This window comes from Erinaceus europaeus, chromosome 15, assembly GCF_950295315.1.
Source record: "Erinaceus europaeus chromosome 15, mEriEur2.1, whole genome shotgun sequence".
In the NCBI taxonomy this organism is placed as follows: domain Eukaryota; kingdom Metazoa; phylum Chordata; class Mammalia; order Eulipotyphla; family Erinaceidae; genus Erinaceus; species Erinaceus europaeus.
Window position 1 is genome coordinate 72,589,493 of NC_080176.1, and position 22,389 is coordinate 72,611,881.

At 49.0% G+C, this 22,389-nt stretch overlaps 1 protein-coding gene across 1 annotated transcript in view; it reads left to right on the forward strand.

Annotated features, from left to right (window-relative positions):
- Positions 1-434: 434 nt before the first annotated feature.
- Positions 435-22,389, forward strand: part of ONECUT2 (one cut homeobox 2) — a 43,744-nt gene continuing 21,789 nt past the window's right edge. Inside the window, exon 1 of the mRNA XM_007532239.3 lies at positions 435-1,681. Coding sequence (XP_007532301.3) covers positions 454-1,681 — 1,228 coding nt within the window. The 5' untranslated portion in view covers positions 435-453. The remainder of the gene's footprint in view (positions 1,682-22,389) is intronic.

A 22,389-nucleotide genomic window follows, 5' to 3' on the forward strand; every position in this document is an offset into this window, starting at 1 on the left:
CTCTGATTGGCTGTTGGAGACGCCCGTCGAGTTCTGCCCCGCCCCGGGCCCGGGAGGGTAGGTTGGCTGCCCCGGCGAGCGGCAGAGCCCTTCTGGACAGCTCCCGCTCACCCAAACAGAAGACGTCGGCGCCGGAGCGGGCTCGGACATGGCGAGGCAGCGCGCTGGCCCGAGCGGCGGGGCCCGGTGATCCCTCCCTCCCTCCCCGCCCCTCCCCTCTCCCGCACGCACGCCCGGTGCGCCCCCTCCCCGCCCCCACCCCGGGCGCGCCCGCCCGCCCGCCGGAGCCCCGGGCGCACACCCGCACGCACGCCGCCCGCTCCCCCGCCGCTCACTCCCGCACTCCCGCACTCCCGCGCCCGCGGCCCGGCTCCGCCACGCGCGCCTCGTCCGCCAGCCGGCCGCCTCCGCCGCCCCCACCGCCCCCGCCGCCCCCGGGCCCCGATGGACTGAATGAAGGCTGCCTACACCGCCTATCGATGCCTCACCAAAGACCTAGAAGGCTGCGCCATGAACCCCGAGCTGACAATGGAAAGTCTGGGCACTTTGCACGGGCCGGCCGGCGGCGGCAGCGGCGGGGGCGGTGGCGGGGGCGGCGGGGGCGGCGGCGGGGGCCCAGGCCATGAGCAGGAGCTGCTGGCCAGCCCGAGCCCCCACCACGCGGGCCGCGGCGCCGCTGGTTCGCTGCGGGGCCCGCCGCCGCCCTCGGCGCACCAGGAGCTGGGCACGGCGGCGGCGGCGGCGGCGGCGGCCGCGTCGCGCTCGGCCATGGTCACCAGCATGGCCTCGATCCTGGACGGCGGCGACTACCGGCCCGAGCTCTCCATCCCGCTGCACCACGCCATGAGCATGTCCTGCGACTCGTCCCCGCCCGGCATGGGCATGAGCAACACCTACACCACGCTGACGCCGTTGCAGCCGCTGCCACCCATCTCCACAGTGTCCGACAAGTTCCACCACCCGCACCCGCACCACCACCCGCACCACCACCACCACCACCACCACCAGCGCCTGTCGGGCAACGTCAGCGGCAGCTTCACCCTCATGCGCGACGAGCGCGGGCTGCCGGCCATGAACAACCTCTACAGCCCCTACAAGGAGATGTCGGGCATGAGCCAGAGCCTGTCCCCGCTGGCCGCCACGCCGCTGGGCAATGGGCTGGGCGGCCTCCACAACGCGCAGCAGAGCCTGCCCAACTACGGGCCTCCGGGCCACGACAAGATGCTCAGCCCCAACTTCGAGGCGCACCACACTGCCATGCTGGGCCGCGGCGAGCAGCACCTGTCCCGGGGCCTGGGCACTCCGCCCGCGGCTATGATGTCCCACCTCAACGGCCTGCACCACCCGAGCCACGCTCAGTCCCATGGGCCCGTGCTGGCGCCCAGCCGCGAACGGCCGCCCTCGTCCTCGTCGGGCTCGCAGGTGGCCACGTCGGGCCAACTGGAGGAGATCAACACCAAGGAGGTGGCCCAGCGCATCACGGCCGAGCTCAAGCGCTACAGCATCCCGCAGGCCATCTTCGCGCAGAGGGTGCTGTGCCGCTCTCAGGGGACGCTCTCCGACCTGCTCCGGAACCCCAAACCGTGGAGTAAACTCAAATCTGGCAGGGAGACCTTCCGCAGAATGTGGAAGTGGCTGCAGGAGCCCGAGTTCCAGCGCATGTCCGCCTTACGCCTGGCAGGTAAGCCCGAAGGTCGACGGGAGTCAGGCTGCTGGGGAGTCGGGGGGGTGGGGGGGAGGCTCAGCTCGGGGCGCAGCCCCCTCCATCCCGCCTCTCTCTTGCGCTCCTCTTATAAGCTTCCTATTTCTTCTCGATTTTGCTGCTTCTTCCATTTCCTCATTCTCTTGCCTGCTCCTTTCTGTTTCTCTAATCCTTTCTCCTTAAACTTCTTTCTCCCTCCTTGTCTCCGAGTTCTCGCGATTGACACACACCCGCATTTCATTCTCTCTTCTCTCAGTGTGCTAACTTTGCCCTCTCTCTCCGACCTTCCCCAGCTGTAGAGAGCTGGGTAGGGGTGTTCTGGGAGTCCCTCTTTTACAGGGGCGCCCTTGTGTAAAAACTCCGGTGCATTTCATCTCTTGTTTAGACAATACATGTCAATTTCCCAGGCTGGGAAACACCTCTGGATAGAAACACTTGGGTGGAGAAGGACTTTGCTTTTGAAGAGGGGAACAAACATATCCCTTGGCTCCCTTTCCCTCCCACCCACCATGGGCAAACTTCTTCGGGTCTCTCTGGCCGGAGCCAGAGCCTCACCGGCCCGGGCAACTGATGGCACCGAACCCATCTTTGGCCTTGACGTTGGCGCCTGGGACCAAAGAGCGAGTCTGGGTCAGCCCGAGTCACCGCCCACAGAGAGGGGAGGGCAAGGCGCCAAGACGAAGGTGGGGAGCATCACCTTCACTTTCGGGGGAGGACGGAGACATAGAGTGGAGAGCGTCTAGCCTTGATCGCCGCTGCCCCGGCCGGGCTCGCAGCTTCTGCCGAGGTCCTGCGGGACACTGGGAGCAGCTCGGCGCTCGCGGCAGGAGGCGCCGGGAAATTAAAGATGCGGGCTCGTTAATACACGTCCCAGCCCCGGGCTGCAGGCTCCGCCTTTGCAATAAGCGGACGCGGCCGCGGGAGGGGACGGGGCGACGCGGGTTACATTGTTCTGGAGCCGGCCTGCCTCTTTGTGCCTCCTCTAGCGGTCGAGCCGCGAGGTACAGCCCTCTATTGTTCTAGGAGCGCAGAAGCCTCCAGTGTGGGCGGCGGGAGCACCAGAGAAAGGCACAGCAGTGGCTGCGAGGGGCGCGCAGTGGCGCGGTTCTGTGCTCTCGGCCCCGGCGTCCCGCTGCCCACTGCCCGCTGCCCGCCGCCCGCCGCCCCCCAGGACCGCGCCACGCGCCCAGGGCTCCGGAGTGACCGGGCGCCTGGCTGGAAGGACACACAGCCACCCCCCAGCTGCACGCCGGGGGTGGGCAGCTCGGTCCGCCTGCTGGGGGAACAATTGGCGCAGCAGTGATTGGCACAGGTGCCAACTACAGAGGGACGCGCTTGGGGCTGGGGCAGCAGCACGCAGCGCGCTTCCGGAGCCACCAAGGAGCGCAGGCTTCCGCGCCCGGAATCCCCGGGGCTTTCCCTGTGCGCCCAGCCGGGCTTGGGGTACACTGTGTCCAGGACTTGCAACAGGCTACAGGTTCACCCAGGCTTGGGAAGGGGGTGTTTCCTTCCTACCCGCCAGCACCAAAGCAGGCAGTGGAGGACTCTGATCTTAGTCAGGGTCAGTCAAGCTGTGTTGGTCTGAAAAGGTTAAAATAAGTAGCTCCCTTCCCCGCCACCCCCAGTTCAAAGTGCTCCCCGAGTTGGGTGAATTCCAAATACTTTTACCCGGATTTAGAAATCTGCCCCCGCTTCTCCTGTCACTAACTGACTTTCTCTCCTACAATTGTCTCTAGTTTGTTCTTGGTCCCTACCAAAGGCTAAATAGTCAGTAAAAAGTGAGGGAGGAAACATAAAAGCTTATTGGCCAGTCTGAACATTGTTGGTGCTCCCTTTGTGATATGCCTCCCCAGACATCCCCCGTTCCCTTTGGGCTGAGCCCTGGCACTGGGCAGGGGTGACCCTAAAGAATCTGACAACCAATCTTGGAGGATGGGGGGCGGTTAGTTGGAATTAAAGGCAGAATGACAGCAGTTGTGTTCCATCCCATCTCAGAGCGCTGCCGCCCCCTCAGGCTTGTGGGGCAAAAGACAGAGCTTCAGTCTCTGAGCCCTGAGAGTGATGTGGCCAGTGGTGTTGCCTGTTCAGTGTGGGACAGCTTTTGACAGCCCGGAGCAAGAGAGTAAGGTAGCCCCCTGGGTCCAGGACATCCTTCCCCAACCCCAGTCTCATCACCCACAAGAGGAGAGTCCCAGGCTATACATACCCCTCTGGTGCTGGTCTTGGGTGTGGGGTCAAAGGAGAACCACCTTAGGCACTTGGGGGGCGGGGTGTGAACCTCTTCATCCAGTGGGGAATTCCTTCCCAGGACCCAGCTCTGCTCAAGCATTCAAATGTGTGTCTGTTTTATTACCCTAGGTTGAAAAGGGACAAGAGCTTTAGCCTTTTTATCTGGCCATTTTATCAGCAACTACAAGTGTGTTGAGTGGTTATTATTACATAGGAGGCTTTTCAGTTTGGGGTCAGTAGATCAGTCTCTTCAGACACGGGCACAGAAGCCGAGGCTGGTAAGTAGGTATTATGTGCTCGGGAGCATGAGGAGATGGGAGCAAATGGAGAAGAAAAGCGGAGGCCTTCTCCGACAGGGGTATCGATCGGAACCCAGCCACTGAGGACCCACAGGGCTTGGCTCCAGGGGTTAAACAAGTCCAGCAGGCTGCACAGCAGTGGTCCAGTGAGACTCACAGCCCAGCACCAGAAAGAGATGGCATTGCTATTATTATTGTTATTATTATTATTATTACTATTATTAGCCATCCAGGCCCAAGCAGATGGAGTCCCTAAACCTCACCCACTGATGAAGTACTCCCCCTTCCTGTGGCCACAGTCCCGGTTGACATTTCAAAGGAGACAGGAGAAGGCATGTGGGAAGTTCAGGTTGCCAAGGGAATTAGGACTTCAAGCTCAGGGCTTCCTAAGGGGAAAGGGTAGCAAGTATTTGTAGAGTCCATGACAGGCCTCTGATGGACTCCAGCCCTCCTCCATCCTCTTCCCTCTCCCCCACCCCCAACATACACACACAGAGTTTATATTAAGTGGGCTAAGAGATCTAAGAACACTCGAAGGTTCTAGAACATTCTCTGACTTTGCCAAGAGTAGACATTAACAAGAAGCCGCAAGAACCCAGGCAACAGCCTGGACCAGAGCCCTGAAGAGGAAAACTGAGGGTTCCAGGGCGGCAGTGGTGTCTGCCAGCAGGGCCCCCACAGGACAGCCTGCCCAGGGTGCTGACTCCCTCACCCAGGCTCCTGGGACACCCGCCTGGCCCAGAGCCTTACCCCAGGCAGGACTGGCGCAGAGCTTCTTGAAGCAGCTAGTCCCCAAGCTGTCAATCCACAGCCAACTCTGTTCAGGCAGAGCTGAGTGCCCTTAGCCCAGGTGTCCCCTGGGTCACTGATGCCTGCAGCTCAGCAAGGGAATGTGGCCAGGCCTGTGCTCTGGGCACCTAGCGTCTCCAGTGCAGTTCTTAGAGGAAGCTGGCCTCTTGGGAACCACGGTGGGATGCGGGCAAGGGTCACCCCCCCCAACACACACACACACACACACACACACACACACACACACACACACACACACACACATATCTCCACCCCAGCCTCTTCTTGACTGCTATAGTCTCTCCCTGCAGTCTAGCTCAGGGAGCAGAGCCAGAGTGGCCAAACCCCTACCCACTTCAGCACAGAAAGCAGGATGTTTCACCTGCTGCCTGCCTGGTGGCATTAATAATTGAAAAGCTTGCTCCTGTCCTTGCTGGGTCGAGTCCCCTGGTGTCCATGCCTTCGTAGCACGCATTATGGTGGGAGGCTCTGGCGAAGCTGAGTGAGCCGGCATGTGGACATGCGCCAGGAGGGGCCCAGCTGCTGCGGCAGGCACCCAGGATGCGAGGCTGCACATTTATTTTTATTCCGGCCTTTCCAACTGTGTGGTTATGTCACTTGCTCAAACAAATGTGTATATGGAGGGAGATCGATGCTGATAATGTTTAGAAGATTAAAAGAGCATTAATGCTGGCAACAATAATGTAAACGTGTGGACCCAGATTTCATTGATCTGGAACCTGATCCGCGCGTTTCCAGTAAGCCCGATGGCGCGGTGCGCTCTTCCCAGCAGAGCGCTCGCCAGCGCCCAGACTCCCAGTGCCCCTGACTCCCAGCTTCCGCCCGCTCCCAGCGCCCGCTGCCCGGCTCCCTGCCGCTGCCCCAGCTCCGCTGCTCCTGGTCCTCGGACCCGCAGCCACTCCTCCCCTTTTGCTTTTTCCTCCGGAGCGACCACAGGCCGCTTTCTGTGGCCACCGCAGGGGGCGGGGTGTCCTGTGCCACCAGTTTTGATTCAGAGGAGCAACTTCTTCCCTCCAAAACTGACTAAAGAATTCAAACTCCAGTAGAACTTTGGGGGTATGGAGGGAGCCTGACTTTTTTGGAAAGTTTGAAAAGCTCATTGGGCTGCTAGTGTGGCTCACCCCCATTTTTCATTATTTATTGGATAGAAACAACCAGGAATCAAGAGAGTAGGAGGGGACAGAGAGACACCTGCAACCCTGCTTCACCACTTGTGAAGCTTTCCCCCCTGCAGATGGGGACCAGGGGCTTGAACCTGTGTCCTTGTGCACTGTAATGTGCACACTTCATCAGGAGCAACACCAGCTGGCCCTTCCTTTTTTAAAGTTGTTTTTTTTATTCAAACCCCCATTCTTACTTGTTCTTTCTGAAAGAGAAACTCACATTCAGTGTTTCCATCGTGCAGCCTATCAGCAAAGTGGCATTAATTTGAGACACTCAAGTCCACCCTGTGACAAAGGCCTGGGCTTTAGCCTGGAGCAGCCTGGAAAGACTGTTGATCCCACCCCTAACTGGGATAGGGTCACAAGAGAACCCCAACAGAGGAGCCCCTCCACTTCCTCTTCCCACTAACATCTGGAGAGAATTCTGCCCCAGAGCCCAGGTAGATAGGTGTTCTCTCTGAAAACCTGCTTTGACTGAAAGGATTTCTGAGCTCTTCCCACTCACCAGGAGAGCAAACACTGTCCCCAGCTGACTGCCCCTTCCCTGAGCTGGTGGTTTGTTTCAGAAGGGCCACTAGGGTGAATGAAGGAGATGGGATCATGGGGGGGGGCAGCTTTGAAAATTTATTACTACTGCTACAGCTGCTTCTGCTGCTACTACTATTATTAATCTTACAGTGGAAGAAATCAAAGCTGTTCTTTCAATAGAATGACTAAATCTGGAAGGAAAGGAGTTTCGTCTTTTCTTCTCCACAAGTTAAAGGAGTAAAAGGAAGAAGGAAAGGGAAGGGAGAGAAGGGAGAAAATTTGTTGTTTTGCTCTGATGTGTGGCAGAGCAGTATTTCTTTTCCCAGTGGCATTCCTTGAAGAAGGGGGCTTGGGTAAGGGTCCTTGTGTCCTAGTCCCTTCCTAACTATAGGGAGGGAATAGGTCAGGTGAACAGATCCCTAGGGAGGATCTAGAAGTTCACTGGGACCCTCTCCCCAGGATCCAGATGAGGGTGATTCTAGGACAAGTGAAACGGATCCTCCCTAGTCTTATCCTGCATCCCAGGACTGGTAAATGGTGAGGGTGGAGTGATGGGGAAACTGAGTCTCCCTGGAGCCAGGTTTGCCCAGACAGAATAGGTGGGGGGGGGACCCCATTACCTTCCCAAGCACTTAGCTAAAATCCCAAGGGAAGATAAGCCCTCTTTTCCTCCCATCTTCAGGACTTCATTTTCTGGTACCCTCTTGGAATCTTGGCCTTCAGAAGCAGCTGGTAGCTGGGCTTGGCAGAAGCTGCCTTTAGGAAAAGTGGTATCCTGTAGGGGGATCCTTAGAGACATGAAAGCCTTAAAGCAGAAGCGGAGAGATTTCATTTCTGGGTTCTTGCCAAAAGAGGGGAAATGAGGAATGAATAAAAAGAAATAACTGTGTGGATAAAAGTGCAGGGGGAGTGACTACTGAGGCACCTTGGGCCTGTCTGGGCTGTGCTTACCCCTGATCCTCTGGGAACCCTTTGTTTTCCTTGGCCTGGAGGGACCTTGCTACTTGCTGGAAGCTGGTATTCACCATGGAGAGAGGCCACAATGCAGAAGCCCAGTGGGTCTTGCATGCTGTCCTGTGCAGAGCTTGTTAGCAAGCTGCCCCCATAAATGACTTCAGTACCCCTTGGAAGGACCTTTGAGTTTCCAGGTCACCACACGAAGACCACACCAGGTCTCACACCAGAAAAATGCACTTAGAGTTTGTAGGGCCAGGTGAGGAGTAAGAAAGGAAATGGGTTGGGTCGAGCAGCCCTTCTGATGCCTGACAAGGTGCAGATAGGCAAAGCAGGGAGGTGGGCTGTGGGCAGGATAGGCTCAGATATTCTCATTTTGGAAGCAGGATTCCTAGATGCTGTGGACATCTGTTATGAAAAACTGCCACACAAATTGTCCCAGAGGGAAGGGAGGTTCTGCATTCCACTTCGGCGCCTCGCTCGCCATTTGAAGATCCATTACTCTTCTGCAGAAAGCAGACTTTGTTTGGGTTGGAAGCACACCTCCAATGTAATTTAATCAGCATTGGACTTTGGCTCATGTAATCAAATATACATATACTTTCTCCTGCTGGAAGAAAAATAATTTCTCTGTAACTGGTATTGACTTGAAGTCATGTAATCTCTGGAAAGCATCAAATTTTTAAAGGGAAAGGTAGAATGGAGAGGAAAAGAACCTGCAGTTTGAGTGGTTTGTCTTGTCATTGCTAAGAGAGCCAGTTACCACCTAAGGGGGCATTCTGGAGCTCAGATACTGCTTCAGCTCTAAGTGTAGGTCACTTTACTTCAGCTTGCTCTGTGTGATCAGCCTCCCAAGACTATATTGATACAGACAGGCTTGACTAGTTCACCAGACCTCTGGAATTTGGACTTTATATTTACACTGAATTGAGACATCCTTGAGGGGGTCCTGTTTGGTATTCTGTTTCCTGTCCTCTTTGATGAGGTCACAGGTTGCAGCCAACAGTGGGCCTCTAGTACAGAGCAAACCCCTTTTTTAAGGGTGGTTGGTGGCCAGTGCGGACATATATCCCATTGCACTCCCAGGGCCTCAAACCCAAACCTATTAGAGGATGCCCTAGCCCCTCTACCCCCCTACCCCCAGAGCAAGCTTGGACTCCCCACCCCCAGCCTGAGTCTCTGGGCTTTACCCAAGTCTGTTAGGGAATCTGTTGTAAACACAGATCCATTGATTTGCATTTGTCAGAGAGTAAAGTTAAACCAGTGAGAAGAGAAGCCCTTACCCTTTTATGCAGGGCCAGGGAAACCTTTCATATTGATCCTATTGATCCAACCTTTCCCTTTAAGGAAACCACATAGTTAAAGACCCTCGTTCAATAGATTTACCCTTCACGTTTGTGATATTCCTTTAAGTGTTCTCATCTAGGATAGCTGGGCATTAAGCCCACACTCTAAACCAAACAAAAATGAGAAGGGGTGTGTGTGTAGAGGAGGAATTGTGGGAGACAGAATTGTGGGAAGTAAAATTGAATCAAACTGAAAGGTGTAATGAGTTGGTTGGGGGTGGTTTTGGTTTGTTTGTTTCATCTGAGATGACATGCAAGGGCAGGACAAAACAAATGCATTTAGCTGCTCTTTCTCCCACAAAAGAGCATCTGTTCATATGCACAGGATAGTAAGACCTCAGGAACATCATTTCCTACTGTAAAATGATTTCAATCGGTCCACTAACTTGGCTCCTTTAATCGGGTTCACTTAAAAAGCAGTGAGTAGAATTATTAACAGAAATGCAGTGTTCTGAATGCTATGTATGAACACAGATAGTGGAGTCACTTCAGCGGAGGGAGAGAGAGAGAGCACTTGGAGCTGTGTGATCTGGTAGAAGGGGATCAAAACTAAACCAAGAGCATAATACAGTCAAATGCTTCTCTGTGTTCCTCATGTTTGCAGATAGGAAAATGAAAGTTCCTTTTGTTCCCAGAACGGCTGCCATGAATCCTTTCATTTCTTCCTTGACCCACTTTTTTTGTCCTATAAATAACATTTGTGTGTTTTGTTTTTTTTACGTAGTACACAGGTTATTTCTCATTGGCTCTCTCTTGAGTTGTGCTCATTCATGTTTGTTCTATGCGATTGAAAAATATTAATGATTCTGTAGGTGAACTAATGTGTTTATCTGCTAAGTGAGTTCAAAGGGCAGAGTTCAGCTATGGTTCAGGTTAATTGAACAGGAAGCTGGGAGCTCTCCAGGCTGTGTTGAACCGAGGGGCCAGTTCCTTGAAGGATCACACTCAGCAAACACACAATTTTACTGTCCTCATCCTGGATTCTGATGTAAGAGGCTTAGATCAAGTTGGATTGCCTGTTTAAAACCTCCAAGCAAAGCATAGCTACAGCAGCAAAACCCGTAAGGTCACCTCCCCCCACCCCCTACCCCTCACCCCCAGGGAAGAAGAGTTTTCTCATTGGCTAATTGCTTTATTAGTAGCACTGACCTGCAGAGCAGCTGCACAGGCCAGGATGGAGGCTTAGGCCTCAGAATAATGTGCTCCATTAGAACAGAGCAAGGCAATTTTTGTTTACTCAATTGGAGCTCCCTGCAAAATGCCATTAACCCTGGCCCAACCGCACATGTGCTGCAGATGCCAAAGGTCACACCAGTCAGGCTGTGGATGCAGCTAACTTTGCCCTGGCAGGAGGGAGGGAGCATCCTACTGGCATCACCCTTCCCCAGCTTGGCCCAGCCCTGTAGACCCCTCTAGGGGGTTGACCAAAGCCAGCAGTTGCACAACTTGTTTACATTTTCCAATTGCTGAATCATGTTATTGATGATTAAACAGTTTTGTTCTGAGCACCATCAATCACACTATTTAAAAAAAAAAATCCTCCCACTGACCCTCTCTTTTCTATTTATGTTCTCCTCATCACTGTGTATTACAGGAAATTGAATTGTGCAAACGGTGCTTTTTAGCAGGAATATAGTCTGGATAAGTGCTTGGATCAAGAGAAAGACAGACCTTCAAACATGACTGGGAGTTGTTCTGCAGGAGAAAGGATTGAGTCGGAGCCAGCCGCACCTTGAGCCAGAGTGCCACCTGCCGGGAGTCTTCTAACTGCAATAAACCTTGAAGCTCCTGAGAGGTCCAAAGCCCCTTCCTTGCTTCCTTCACATTGTTCCTAACAACTGTCTCCCCACAGCCCACCCCCTAAACCATTACCCATATTTTCCTAGACATTTTTCAGAGGCATTTCCCTCAGTCCTCTTGGACTCTCACCTCCCCCTCTAATTATTAAGGAGAAACCAGTGATTGTGCTGTGATGAGTGAGATGCCTTGCCCACTCTGTCCACTGAGGTAATAGTCTCCTGTTCTGGTGGCAAAGCTCTTGGAAAATAAGAGATTGAGAAAGAAGAAATAACTCTAGGAGCAAGAGGAGTGGGCAATGTGTGCAAAAAAAAAAAAAGCCTCTGTTGGTGACACCAGGAGGGTTACCCCCAACTTTAGGGTGCTCTGCAAAGAAGATAGGAAAGCAGGGCAATTTCCTGTTTTTTCAGAAAGGGCATCGGAAAGAGATACACCAAATTAGTGAGTCAGGCCGGCTCGAGGAAATCTCCTGGGAAGAGAAAAAGGGATCCGTTGGTTGGTTTCCGCAGTTGCGAAGATGTGAATCAAGAAGCTCCAGGCTGATGCTGAGCCAAACTGTGGGGCTGACTGCAGCTCTGTGGGTGGCAGCTGTTTGCAGGCTCACCTCACATCCATCCATTCAAGCTCGGAGTCCCTGGCAGCAGAGCGCCTGAGGTGCTGTGCCCGCCCCGGAGCTAGGCAGGGTTTCAGCACCATGAACAGCGCCCCGGGCGCCAGTGCCTCCGCCAGTGCCCTCCGCCCGCCCGCCGCCAGTGCAGTTCCCCTCAGTCCCAGAGAAGGGAGGTGAGTGCTGAATCCTCAGTCCACATAAGTACCTCGCTGGCCTCTATCTTCTGCTCCAGAGATCTCAGCGACTCACAGCAGAGCAGGGACTCAGATTGTCCTCTCCTACCTCTGGCTGCTGCCTAAGATCAGCAGTAATAAAGGGAGAGAGGTCTACAGTGCTTGAGGACAAATGGTGTTGAGCAATCCCTCCTAAAAGGAAAGAAACCCTTTAGCACTGGGCTGGGTGGACAGAAGAGTTTCTAGACTGTTTCCACCCAATGCTCCCACCTTCTGTGGGCTTTGATCACCTTTCTCAATATGATATTCCAGATTTAGGTTTTCTTTTTAAGACTTTACACTCCAATTCCCCCCCACACACACACAAAGGTATACACAAAGGGATGTCACCACCACCATATTTCTGATTTTCATGATATTTGACCAATATAGCAACTGTAATAAATATCAAAACCATGTTTGATATCTTGAGAGTCAGGCCTGATGGACCCTCTTTAAGAGGAAACTGTCTGGCACTTCATCAGGACAAGGGTCACACAATGGAGTCATATGGCCCTGGCCTGGGGGAGAGCTGACACTGGGCGCTGACCCCTGACTCTGGCCATTTTCAATCAGTTGCTCTGCTTTAGTTGTGTTTTTAATCCCAAGAAAAGAGGCAGGTGGGTCCTTTTGGCCCATATTGGGTGCAGCTCACATCGCTAGGCTTCTAGTAAAACGGCCCTTGACTTCCCTAAGCTAATTAAAATGTAAACCTTTTGCTTTATTTCAAGGAACTTTAATCCAAGTCTAATTTATTGCTAAAGTGGTTCTCAGGGAGGTGGAGCATAGAAACAGGCAAGTGCACTCCATTTAAAAGGAAGTCAGGGGTATTGATAAATGAGATTTCCTTCCCTGTGACAATTCATCTTTAAATTCCAAATGACTCTTGGGTGAAAGGAAGGAGAAAACCAACCCCAGATAAAACAGGTCTGACAGAGCATTCACTTTCTGTGTTGAAAAATAATTTTCTGTGTTGAAATACCTAAAATTCTGTTAAGGAGCATATTTGAATCAAATCTAAGAAATGGTTTTAAAACTATCTGATAAGCAATAACCAATCACTTTCTTTTTTAGTTTTTTCAACTATATTTGTTGGTTAGAGATAGCTAGAAATCGGAAGGGTGGAGGGAGATAGGGAGAGAGACACAGAGACGTCTACCTATCTACCTGCAGACCTGCTTCACTGTTTGTGAGGCTTTCCCCTTGCTGGTGGGGACTTGGGGCTCAAACCCAGGGCCTTCAGCATTGTAACATGTTAAGCACTTTCTTCAAATTTTTTAGAATTTACAGGCATGCAGTTCTTGGTAGTTGTGGGGTTGCACTATCAAAACCTTTTCCAGTAAAGCATGGATTTGACAGTGAGCAAAGCCTTTTGTAAGTTACCTTAAATTATTATTATTATTAACTATCATTCTCATAACTGCACTGCTCAGTTCTAGTTTATGATGTTGTGAGAATTAAACCTAGGACTTCTGGTGCCTCAAGCATGAAAGTCTTTTGAAGAACCATTATGCTCTCTCCCCCACCCTTTAAGTTATTTTATATGCGTCAGAGCATCTTATTAAAATAATACAGTACCTTTTTCAGGGGCTTGTACTAAATGTATTTCCAATCTGGTGAACTTAGTGTGCTTTTGAAAAGACATCTTGCTAACATTTGTATAGATAGGACTTCTCTAGTTGTCTTTCACTCCAAATATTGAAAAACAAGTGGGGTAAACGGACTTTTTACTTTTCTACTATAGTATAAAATTTCCTCAACTTTGATTTTTTTTTTTTAATCTTGGATTCAGTTGCCTTCTAATAATATACCAGAATTCACTGCAGTTTATGTTCAAGGCACAAATGTGAATCTTTTATTCACTCTTAATGGTCCTACCCCCCCCATTCTCCTGGAAAGGAAAATGCCATCTTACTGTGGTAGGCTAACCGCTTAACACTTTCCAGGTGACCATCTCCCCTGCCTCCTCAGGACGCCATCTTTCCCAATACTTAGACCCTCATCCCATCCATTAGTGCTTCCCATTAACATCTCTGTGCTCCAGCCCCCACCACTCTTTCTCCTCTCTCCCTCAACACCCATTCTAGCTTTACTTCTTCCCTCCCTTTGCTTCTAGAAAGAGTTACTATAACTTGTTATCTATTTATTTCCTCTCTGTTCATTTCTAGCCCTTGCAGTCTGGTTCTATCCTCTTATGACCATCACTATCGAGATCTAACTAGCCATATTCCATGTATACTTCTTAATTTGTCTTTTTTTTATTGATAGAGACAGAGCGAGGGGAAGGGAGGAAGGCATCTGTAGACAGAGGCACTGAAAGCGCTGCTCAGCTCTGGCTTATGTTAATGCTGGGAATTGAACCTGAAACTTTAGAGCCTCCCACGTGAAAATATTTTACATAACACTACACTATCTCCTCAACCCTCAGTTCTTAACTCCTTATTTATTTGTTTGTTTATTTTGCAGGCCAGGCTCTTGCATATGCATGATTTCACTACTCTCAGGTTAACTTTTTAATTCTTTTTATTTCAAACAGAGTAGAAAAAGAGAAGGGGAAAAAGAGAGAGAGAGAGAGAGAGAGGAGGTGAGACCCACAGCTCCATTCTTCTGCCTATGGAGTTAACCTTAGTTCTGACCATAGTGTGCCCGTGTGGTTTGGGACTCAAAGTCAAGACCTCAGGCATGGTTAGGCATTTACTCTACTGGGTGAGCTATCTTTCAGACATTCTTATCTCTTTATTCTTACCACTTCATTGAGAAAATGTTGATTTATGGTATAGTTGTCATCACATGGGCTACAGTTCCACCTCTCCCCAAAACAGGTGGCAGTGTACCTCACCCTCCACTAAGTTCTTCTGCCATAGGGCACTGAGTCCCTGCGACACCCACCCCCGAAGCCCTCTCCCCCAAATCCCCATCTCTGAGTCCCTGGACCTGCTGTGATAGACTACAGTCCATTAAGTTTCCACCTATATTTCCCTTGCTTTTATCTTAATTTTACTTTTGCCTTCTCTTATCTCCACAGCACCTGACACACTGATGAACCCTCCTCACCTCTGTACTCTTTTTTTTTTCTCTTGACTTCAGAAATGCTATCTACTTTTTTTTTAAGCACCCTGGCAACTTCTCGTCAGTTTCTTTGCTGGGCTTCTCTTGTACTATCCTTCTAGGTCAGCTTAATGAGCTGGGTTGCTTTATTTTTTTCATTCAGGAAGAGTTCATCCATTTGAATACCCCTTCTCTGTGCTGAGGACTTTCAGGTCACTCCAACCGTTAGAAGTCTTTGACCTCCCATATGTAGATGTCTTTGCCAGCAAGTCCTTAAACTCAGTTTGCTCTCAAAGAAAATTCACCTCCTGGGGCCAGGTGATGGCACACCTGGTTGAGAGCACATGTTACAGTGTGCAAGGACCAGGCTTCAAGCCCCTGGTCCCCACCTGCAGGGGGAGGAAGCTTCTGGAATGGTAAAGCAAGGCCATAGGTATCTCTCTGTCTCTCTCCTTCTCTGTCACCCCACTTCCTCTCAATTTCTGACTGTCCTTATCTAATAAATAAAGAATTAAAAGAGGGAGTCGGGCTGTAGCGCAGCGGGTTAAGCGCAGGTGGCGCAAAGCACAAGGACCGGCATAAGGATCCCGGTTCGAACCCCGGGTCCCCACCTGCAGGGGAGTCGCTTCACAGGCGGTGAAGCAGGTCTGCAGGTGTCTGTCTTTCTCTCCTCCTCTCTGTCTTCCCCTCCTCTCTCCATTTCTCTCTGTCCTACCCAACAACAACAACAACAACAATAATAACTACAACAATAAAACAACAAGGGCAACAAAAGGGAATACATACATTAAATTAAATTAAAAAAAGCAAAAAAAAAGAATTAAAAGAAAGAAAGAAAGAAAGTTCACCCCTCCCTCATCCCTCACCATTACCATCAAATCTTAGTTTCTTTTTAAAACCACAGATCAAGAAATCAACTCAGACTTACTCCCTTCCCCTCCCCCACCCCCACCATGAGTCGGCCACACTAGCCGACTCATTTGGGTCCAGCTCTCCAGCACCCCTCTGTGTCTCTCCATCCTCTCTGCTGTCATTCTCCTTGGAGCCATTACCAACTTCATAGCCTCCTGGCTGGTTTCCTGATCTTTGGTATTGCCTTTCTTTTCCCATTCAAATTCTGCCCTTAAGCCACCTTTAAGCCTGATAGATTTTTTCTGAGAATAAATCTGACCACATCACCATCTTGTTTTAAAGCACTTGACTAATTCCCTGTAACTGCCAGGTGGGGGTCTAGATTCCTAGCTGAGCATTCCAGCCTCTGTACGAACTGGCTTCTGCCCATCCTCAGCCTCACCTCATGTCCCTCATCCATGTCCTCTATCCCCAGAACTCCTGTACTTCTCCTCAAATACCTCACACCATCCCTAAAACACTTTTCCCCTTACTCAGCCACTCTGAGCTTGATTTCTGGTCTTGGAGTGGATGCCTTGGCCTCTCAGAAGTCTTCTGTGGTCTCCTAAACTGGGATCCTCTTGGACTGCCCCTTCCACTACGCAGAGAGGCATTGCCTGCCAGCCTGTCAGTGCCCCTAGGTTAGACTGTAAACTCCACATGAGGAGAGGTTGGAAACAACATACAGTAGACAGCCGGCAAATACCTGTGGATAAATTAATACTTTTACATGGCAGTATCTCTGCCTATTTTACTCCCCCAAGATAACATGGAAAAAGAACCATTGGCATCAATGCAGTATTATCTTTTCCATAGAATCAAGTTCCCATAAATGTCATTTTCCTCTAATACCAAGATACTACAGGAGAGAGAGAGAGAGAGAGAGAGAGAGAGAGATAAAGGGGGTCATTAAGCAAGGCTGAGTTATAATCCTATTCTGCAGAGACTAGAGCTGTGAAATGACAATCACTAGGTACTAGTATGGGGGTCCATTTGACTGGGTGACTGGGCCCCCCAAGGTCACCTACTCCCTTTGCTAGTCTGTTCATCTGCTGTCCTCTTTCCCATGTCTGCTCTTCCTACCTGGAATGCCCAATCTCATCTGTTTTTCTCCACTCTTCTCCATTCTTTGTGGTCACCTCAGATTGTCCTCTGAAATCTTCTTACCAGACTTTAGCCCATTCTTCTCTCTCCTGCTGCAATTTTCTGTGGCAGATGACATAACAACTTCTTAGCTGTGGCCTTCCACAGTTCTCCATGACTCATCTTTGTCTCGTGTAGCTGTGGAAGGGAATTATCATGCCCTGTGCCCCCATAGCCGCTGGCTAATGGCTGTCAACCCACAGTGACTCACTTGATAGAATCCTGTCTATCTTTATGGACTCTTCTTTCAGTTACTCTCAGGATGGAATAGGTTGCACATGTTGATTTATATCTGACATTATTTTCTCTATTTTCTTAGTTATTCTAACAATTTTATTTATTTATTCATGAAGAGTGATAAGCAGAGAGAGAAAGAACCAGATATCACTCTACATGTGCTGCCAGTGATTGAACTTAGGACCTTGTGCTTGAGAGTCCAGTGCCTTATCCACTGTGCCACCTCCCAGACCACGAGTTCTCTCTCTTTTTAAAATATTTACTTGGTGAAAGCAAGAGAGGGACCAGACCTCTGTTCCTTCATATGTTGTGCCAGGGATCAAACCCCAGAGTTTCATGGACAAAGCATGTACTCTATCAGCTGAGACACCACCACTGGCTGTTGGCACCCCCCCAGTCTTATCTTTTTTAAAGGGGGACATTGCTTCCTAGAAATATTGTAAGCACTGACAGAAATTCTGGTTTCCAGAACCAAAAATGAGCTTCTATATTAATTTCTAATGAGACATAAATTCAACTTGGAGGAGAAAATAGTGCTTGATTCATAACGACTTGATTCATAATGAAGGTCAGTCTCCTTCAACAAAAAAATTAAATATACCACACACTTGGAGTAATTGAGCCTGAAATAGACCTAACACATCACTGAGACTGGCTCCCTCCTCTTAGTCATTTTAATTTTTGGCTAGCTAACTTTGCATTTAAGTGGCCAGGACTTGATGATAGACTGCACATTCTTTTTTTTTTTAATTAATTTTTTTAGACTCCACATTCTTAGATTCCTCCTGATTTAAATTCTCTTTAAAAATGACTGAAGTGGGAGTCAGGCAGTAGTGCAGCGGGTTAAGCGCATGTGGCGCAAAGCATAAGGATCCAGGTTCAAGCCCCCGGCTCCCCACCTGCAGGGGAGTTGCTTCACAGGCAGTGAAGCAGGTCTGCAGGTGTATCTCTTTCTCTCCCCCTCTCTGTCTTCCCCTCCTCTCTCCATTTCTCTCTGTCCTATCCGACAATGACATCAGTAATAATAACAATAATAACTACAACAGTAAAACAAGGGCAACAAAAGGGAATAAATACATATTTAAAAAATTAAAAATGACTGAAGTAAACATTTTAAATGTGTAAGTTTAGCCTCTTCCTTTTTCATTTCCTGATCTTTTGGTAAATGAATACATGAAGTTACTGGAGATCTTTGAGGCCTAATAGTTTAGAAGGTTTCAGGTATTTGTACAATTCTGCAAATAACCAATAGCAAAAAGAAAAATAAAAACCGTCTTTACTTTTGATTTTATTGAATTTTTTTATTATTTTACTAAATTTTTAAGATCTGAGTGAATAAATCCTCATTTTCCTCCATAAGATCTTGATAGGATTAAGTGAAAACAGACTGCTCTATTACTTCAACTTAACTTAAAATTTAAGCTAAGATAATTACTGTGCCTCTTAAATGGAAATTGCACACTGCCTTTCAGAGTTTTACATTTTTTGTTGCATTTTGTCATTCATGTTCCATAAACAACAAACTGTAGTAACCAAGCATATATGAAGAGAACTCAGTGTTAAAATTAAAATGTTCCAGGCTTTGTCCCCCTGGTCCTTTAATTGAGTGTGTGGCTCTGCTGCATGATAATTAGATCTGCTCTGGTAAGCAATTGACTTAAGTGACTGTCATTTGTGTGCTTTGCATAGCCAAGCCAAGTTCTCTTTGACACAGAGGAGGAGACTGGCAGCGTCTGGATGGAGAACCTCAGCCCTTCAGTCAGAAGCCACTCTCTCCTTGGCTGTGGCATCCAGGCCTGAGCATGCCTGGCACCTCAGCAGCCTCCTCTGCCATCCTCCCAAAAGAATCAGATGGGCCCAGTTTGGCTGAGTTCACTTCCCCTTCTGCACCTGCTATGTTCTTGGCCTTAGAACCTCAGACTTGTCTTCCATAAGCAGATTCAAGCAAGTCAAATGAAAGACCAGAGGAAGGAGTAGATCTGTTTTAGATTTGGAATAAAAGGAAGTCTATGCCCACATAAGTCAAGTGATTCAATTTAGATATCCATAATTCTGTGCTTACAAAATCCAAACAGTACAAACACTGCGCCTGGGATTTACCAATGACTATGAAAAAAATGGGAGACAGTATCAAGGTCAAAAGACTTTGTGACTCTAGCAAATTATTCTAAAGGTTGTCTAAGACTTCTTGTTTGTTTTATAACCATAAATTTTACATCTAGGGCATGATTTTTTAAAGTAAAATTTTAAATTTTGTTTGTCTTATCTGTTCATTTATTTATTGGATAGAGACAGAAATTGAGAGGGAAGGGGGAGATAGAGAGGGAGAGAGACAGAGAGACACCTGCAGCCTTGCTTCACCACTTGTGAAGCTTTTCCCCTGCAAGTGGTGAACAGGGGGCTTGAACCTGGATCCTTGTGCACTGCAATGTGTGTTGGGTCACTGCCTGGCCCCTGCTTTATATATATAGTGTTAAAAGACATTTACTTTTTTTTCCTTCTTGTTTTATTTGATAGGGCAGAGAATAATTAAAAGGGAAGGGGGGAATAGGAAGAGAGAGAGACACTTGCAGACCTGCTTCACTGCTTGTGAAGTGTGTCCTCTGCAGGTTAGAATGAGGGCATGAACCCAGGTCCTTGCACATGGTAACCTGTGCACTGGACCAGGTGTGCCACTACCTGGCCCCTTTAAAAGGCACTTTTAGGGCAGAGGAGATGGCTCAGCAGGTTGAGAACAGGCCTTACCATGCATGAGTCTTGGGTTTGCTTGCTAGCACTGCCTCAGGCGTCATGAACAATGCCAAGGGACCTCCGTGGATGCTAGAGCTGTGATTTGGTCTCCTCCTTTCTCCACTTCCTCTGTCTCTTCCTGAAAATATATCATAAAAATTGGGTCAGGAAGATCTTTCCGTGGTATCATGCATGTACGAGGCCCTGGGTTCATTCCCTAGCACCGCATTAAAAAAAGATATTGACAGTTTTGTCTTGATTCTTAATGTGAGTGTTAAGAGATGCCTTCCATTAGTGAGTGTGCCCTAGATAATGTGTTTATTCGTATCTTTCTTCTTTGCCTGTCCCCTAATGGTCTGGAACACAGAAGGCTACTTGAGCTGATTTATATGGATCCTGGTCGCTCTCATTTGTGCATACTTAATTCAGGGAGGTGATCGCATTGATTTCTGGGCCCCACTTTTCAAAGCATTATACTAACAGAGATATCTCAGCTGCTCTAACGACATTGTCTGAAAAGGAAAACATTTTAAACCTTTGGAAGCAATTTTGATGGACATTTCATTGTGCTCTATATTACTTGCCTAATTGAATTTCCTTCACATTGAGGTCTGTTTAAAATTAAATTGTGAAATATTTTTGAGTTCCATTGGGCAGATAACTTTGTTTAGCAGGATTCATTCTGCATACATATGAAATGGCATCCTATGAATCAATAACCAGTGCTCATGCCTTAAATGGATGTGAAGAAAGGACACCCAGAGCAGACAGATGGAGTCTCCTGTTAGTCTCCCCCAGCTTTCCCTGGTCACCAAACTCATTGACCCTCTAATTCTAAAGAGTTCTTGCTTTTTCTGTACCTGCAGAGGCCAATGTATGCAAATCCTGAGTGCCGTGACCAAAATCCATCATTTCTTTTCCCCCCATGGATTGTCTGGAGTCTTGGAACACTCGTTTCCATGCTCACATCCCAGCTCAAAGCAGCCAGGTTGCTTTGAGGCAAGCACAAGGAGTGGGGGAATAGACTCAGACTAGGTTAGAAAGCAAACAGAGTGAGTTAACTGAAGGTTCATCCCTAGTGATTTGTATCTTTGGAAACAAGAGGGAAGCACAAGCCCTTATCTCTCAATCCTACCCACTTTGCTGCTGAAGACCAGAAAACAGCTCCTCCTCATCTGTTGCCCCAGTTCTCTGCCAGAGGAAATCCGCTGGCAGGGGGACCTGTGGTGGCAGAGCTGGAGCTGGAGCGTTGGCATCCTGCAAGCTGTGCTTTGATGTGTATACATGTATGTTTTTAAATAGTTCCTGCATTGTTGATTAGCCTGTAAGCATTCCAGAATTCATTAGACTCTTCAAGGTTTTTCAAGGTTTATCTTGTTCATCTCTGTCTTCATCCATTCAGGTTGCTGTAACAAAACACCAAAGGCCAAGTAGCTCAGAGGTAACAGAAATGTGTTACTCACAGTCCTAGAGGTTGCAAGTCCCAGGTCTGAGTGTCAGGATGGCCCAGGAAGGGTCTCCTCCAGGTCACTGAATTCTCATCATAACCCATGTGGTGGAAAGGACTGTCTGGAGCCTCTTTTTAATTTTATTTATCTTTGTTTTATTTTTCTTGTATTTAATAGGATAGGGAGAAATTGAGAAGGGAGGGGGAATATATATCGTGCGTGTTAGAGAGTGGTAGGGAGAGAGGAAGAAACAGAAAGACACAGCCTTGCTTTACCATTTGTGAAGCTTGCCCCCTGCTGGTGGAGACCAGGGGCTTGAACCCCGTTCTTTGTGCATGGTGATACGTGCACTCAATCAGATGCCTCTTTTATAATACACTAAACCTATTCCAGAGGCCCTACCTGCGTTACTTTTGCACTTCCTAGAGGCTCCCCTGATAATTCTAGTCACCTTTGGGGGCTGGAATTGCAAGATCTGAATTTCAGAGTCACAGACATTTAGACCATAATGTTCTCTGTGCCTCAGACAATAATAGCGATGAGCCTATTGTGAACCTGCAGTGAGCTGGCCCGTGGAGATGCTTAGAGCAACTGGCACATAATGAACACATGCTCATTTAGCTGCTATTATTGTTGTCAGTGTTGCTGGGTGATTCATACCACCTTTAGTAGCTTCCCTCAGTAGATACAGGCAGTTTGGCCTGACTGAGATTCTCTAGTAGTGTATATACAGTTGAGTATTGCTTGTCATCATTCATTGATGGTGTGAGCTTTGAGCTTAGATATCCAATTTGCGTCCAAAACACACTTACCAGCTCTGAGATCTCAGGCAAGTGACAAGCCCCCTCTGAGGTGCCCCCTCTCTAGCTGGGGACAAGGTTGTGCTCACTTCTGTTTGCTGTGCACTTCAGATGACATGCCACCATGTGCCTGGCACTGCACTGGCTTACTCAACCTTTATTCCCCACCTACTAGAGCTGATATTTGTCTCACATACACCCATCTGTTTAATCATCAGCATAATTTTTTAAATGACTGATTGGATTAGTGGTTTACAGTAAACACTAAATAAACTTCTTGGTACATGTGTAAAGTTTCTCAGTTTCCTGCAAAACATTCTAACCAACCCCTACCTAGATCCTCCTCCACCATTGCACACTAGGACCCGAATCCTCCCCCTGCACTTCCCCCACCAGAGTCCTTCACTTTGATGCAATACACCAAACCCAGCCCAAGTTCTTC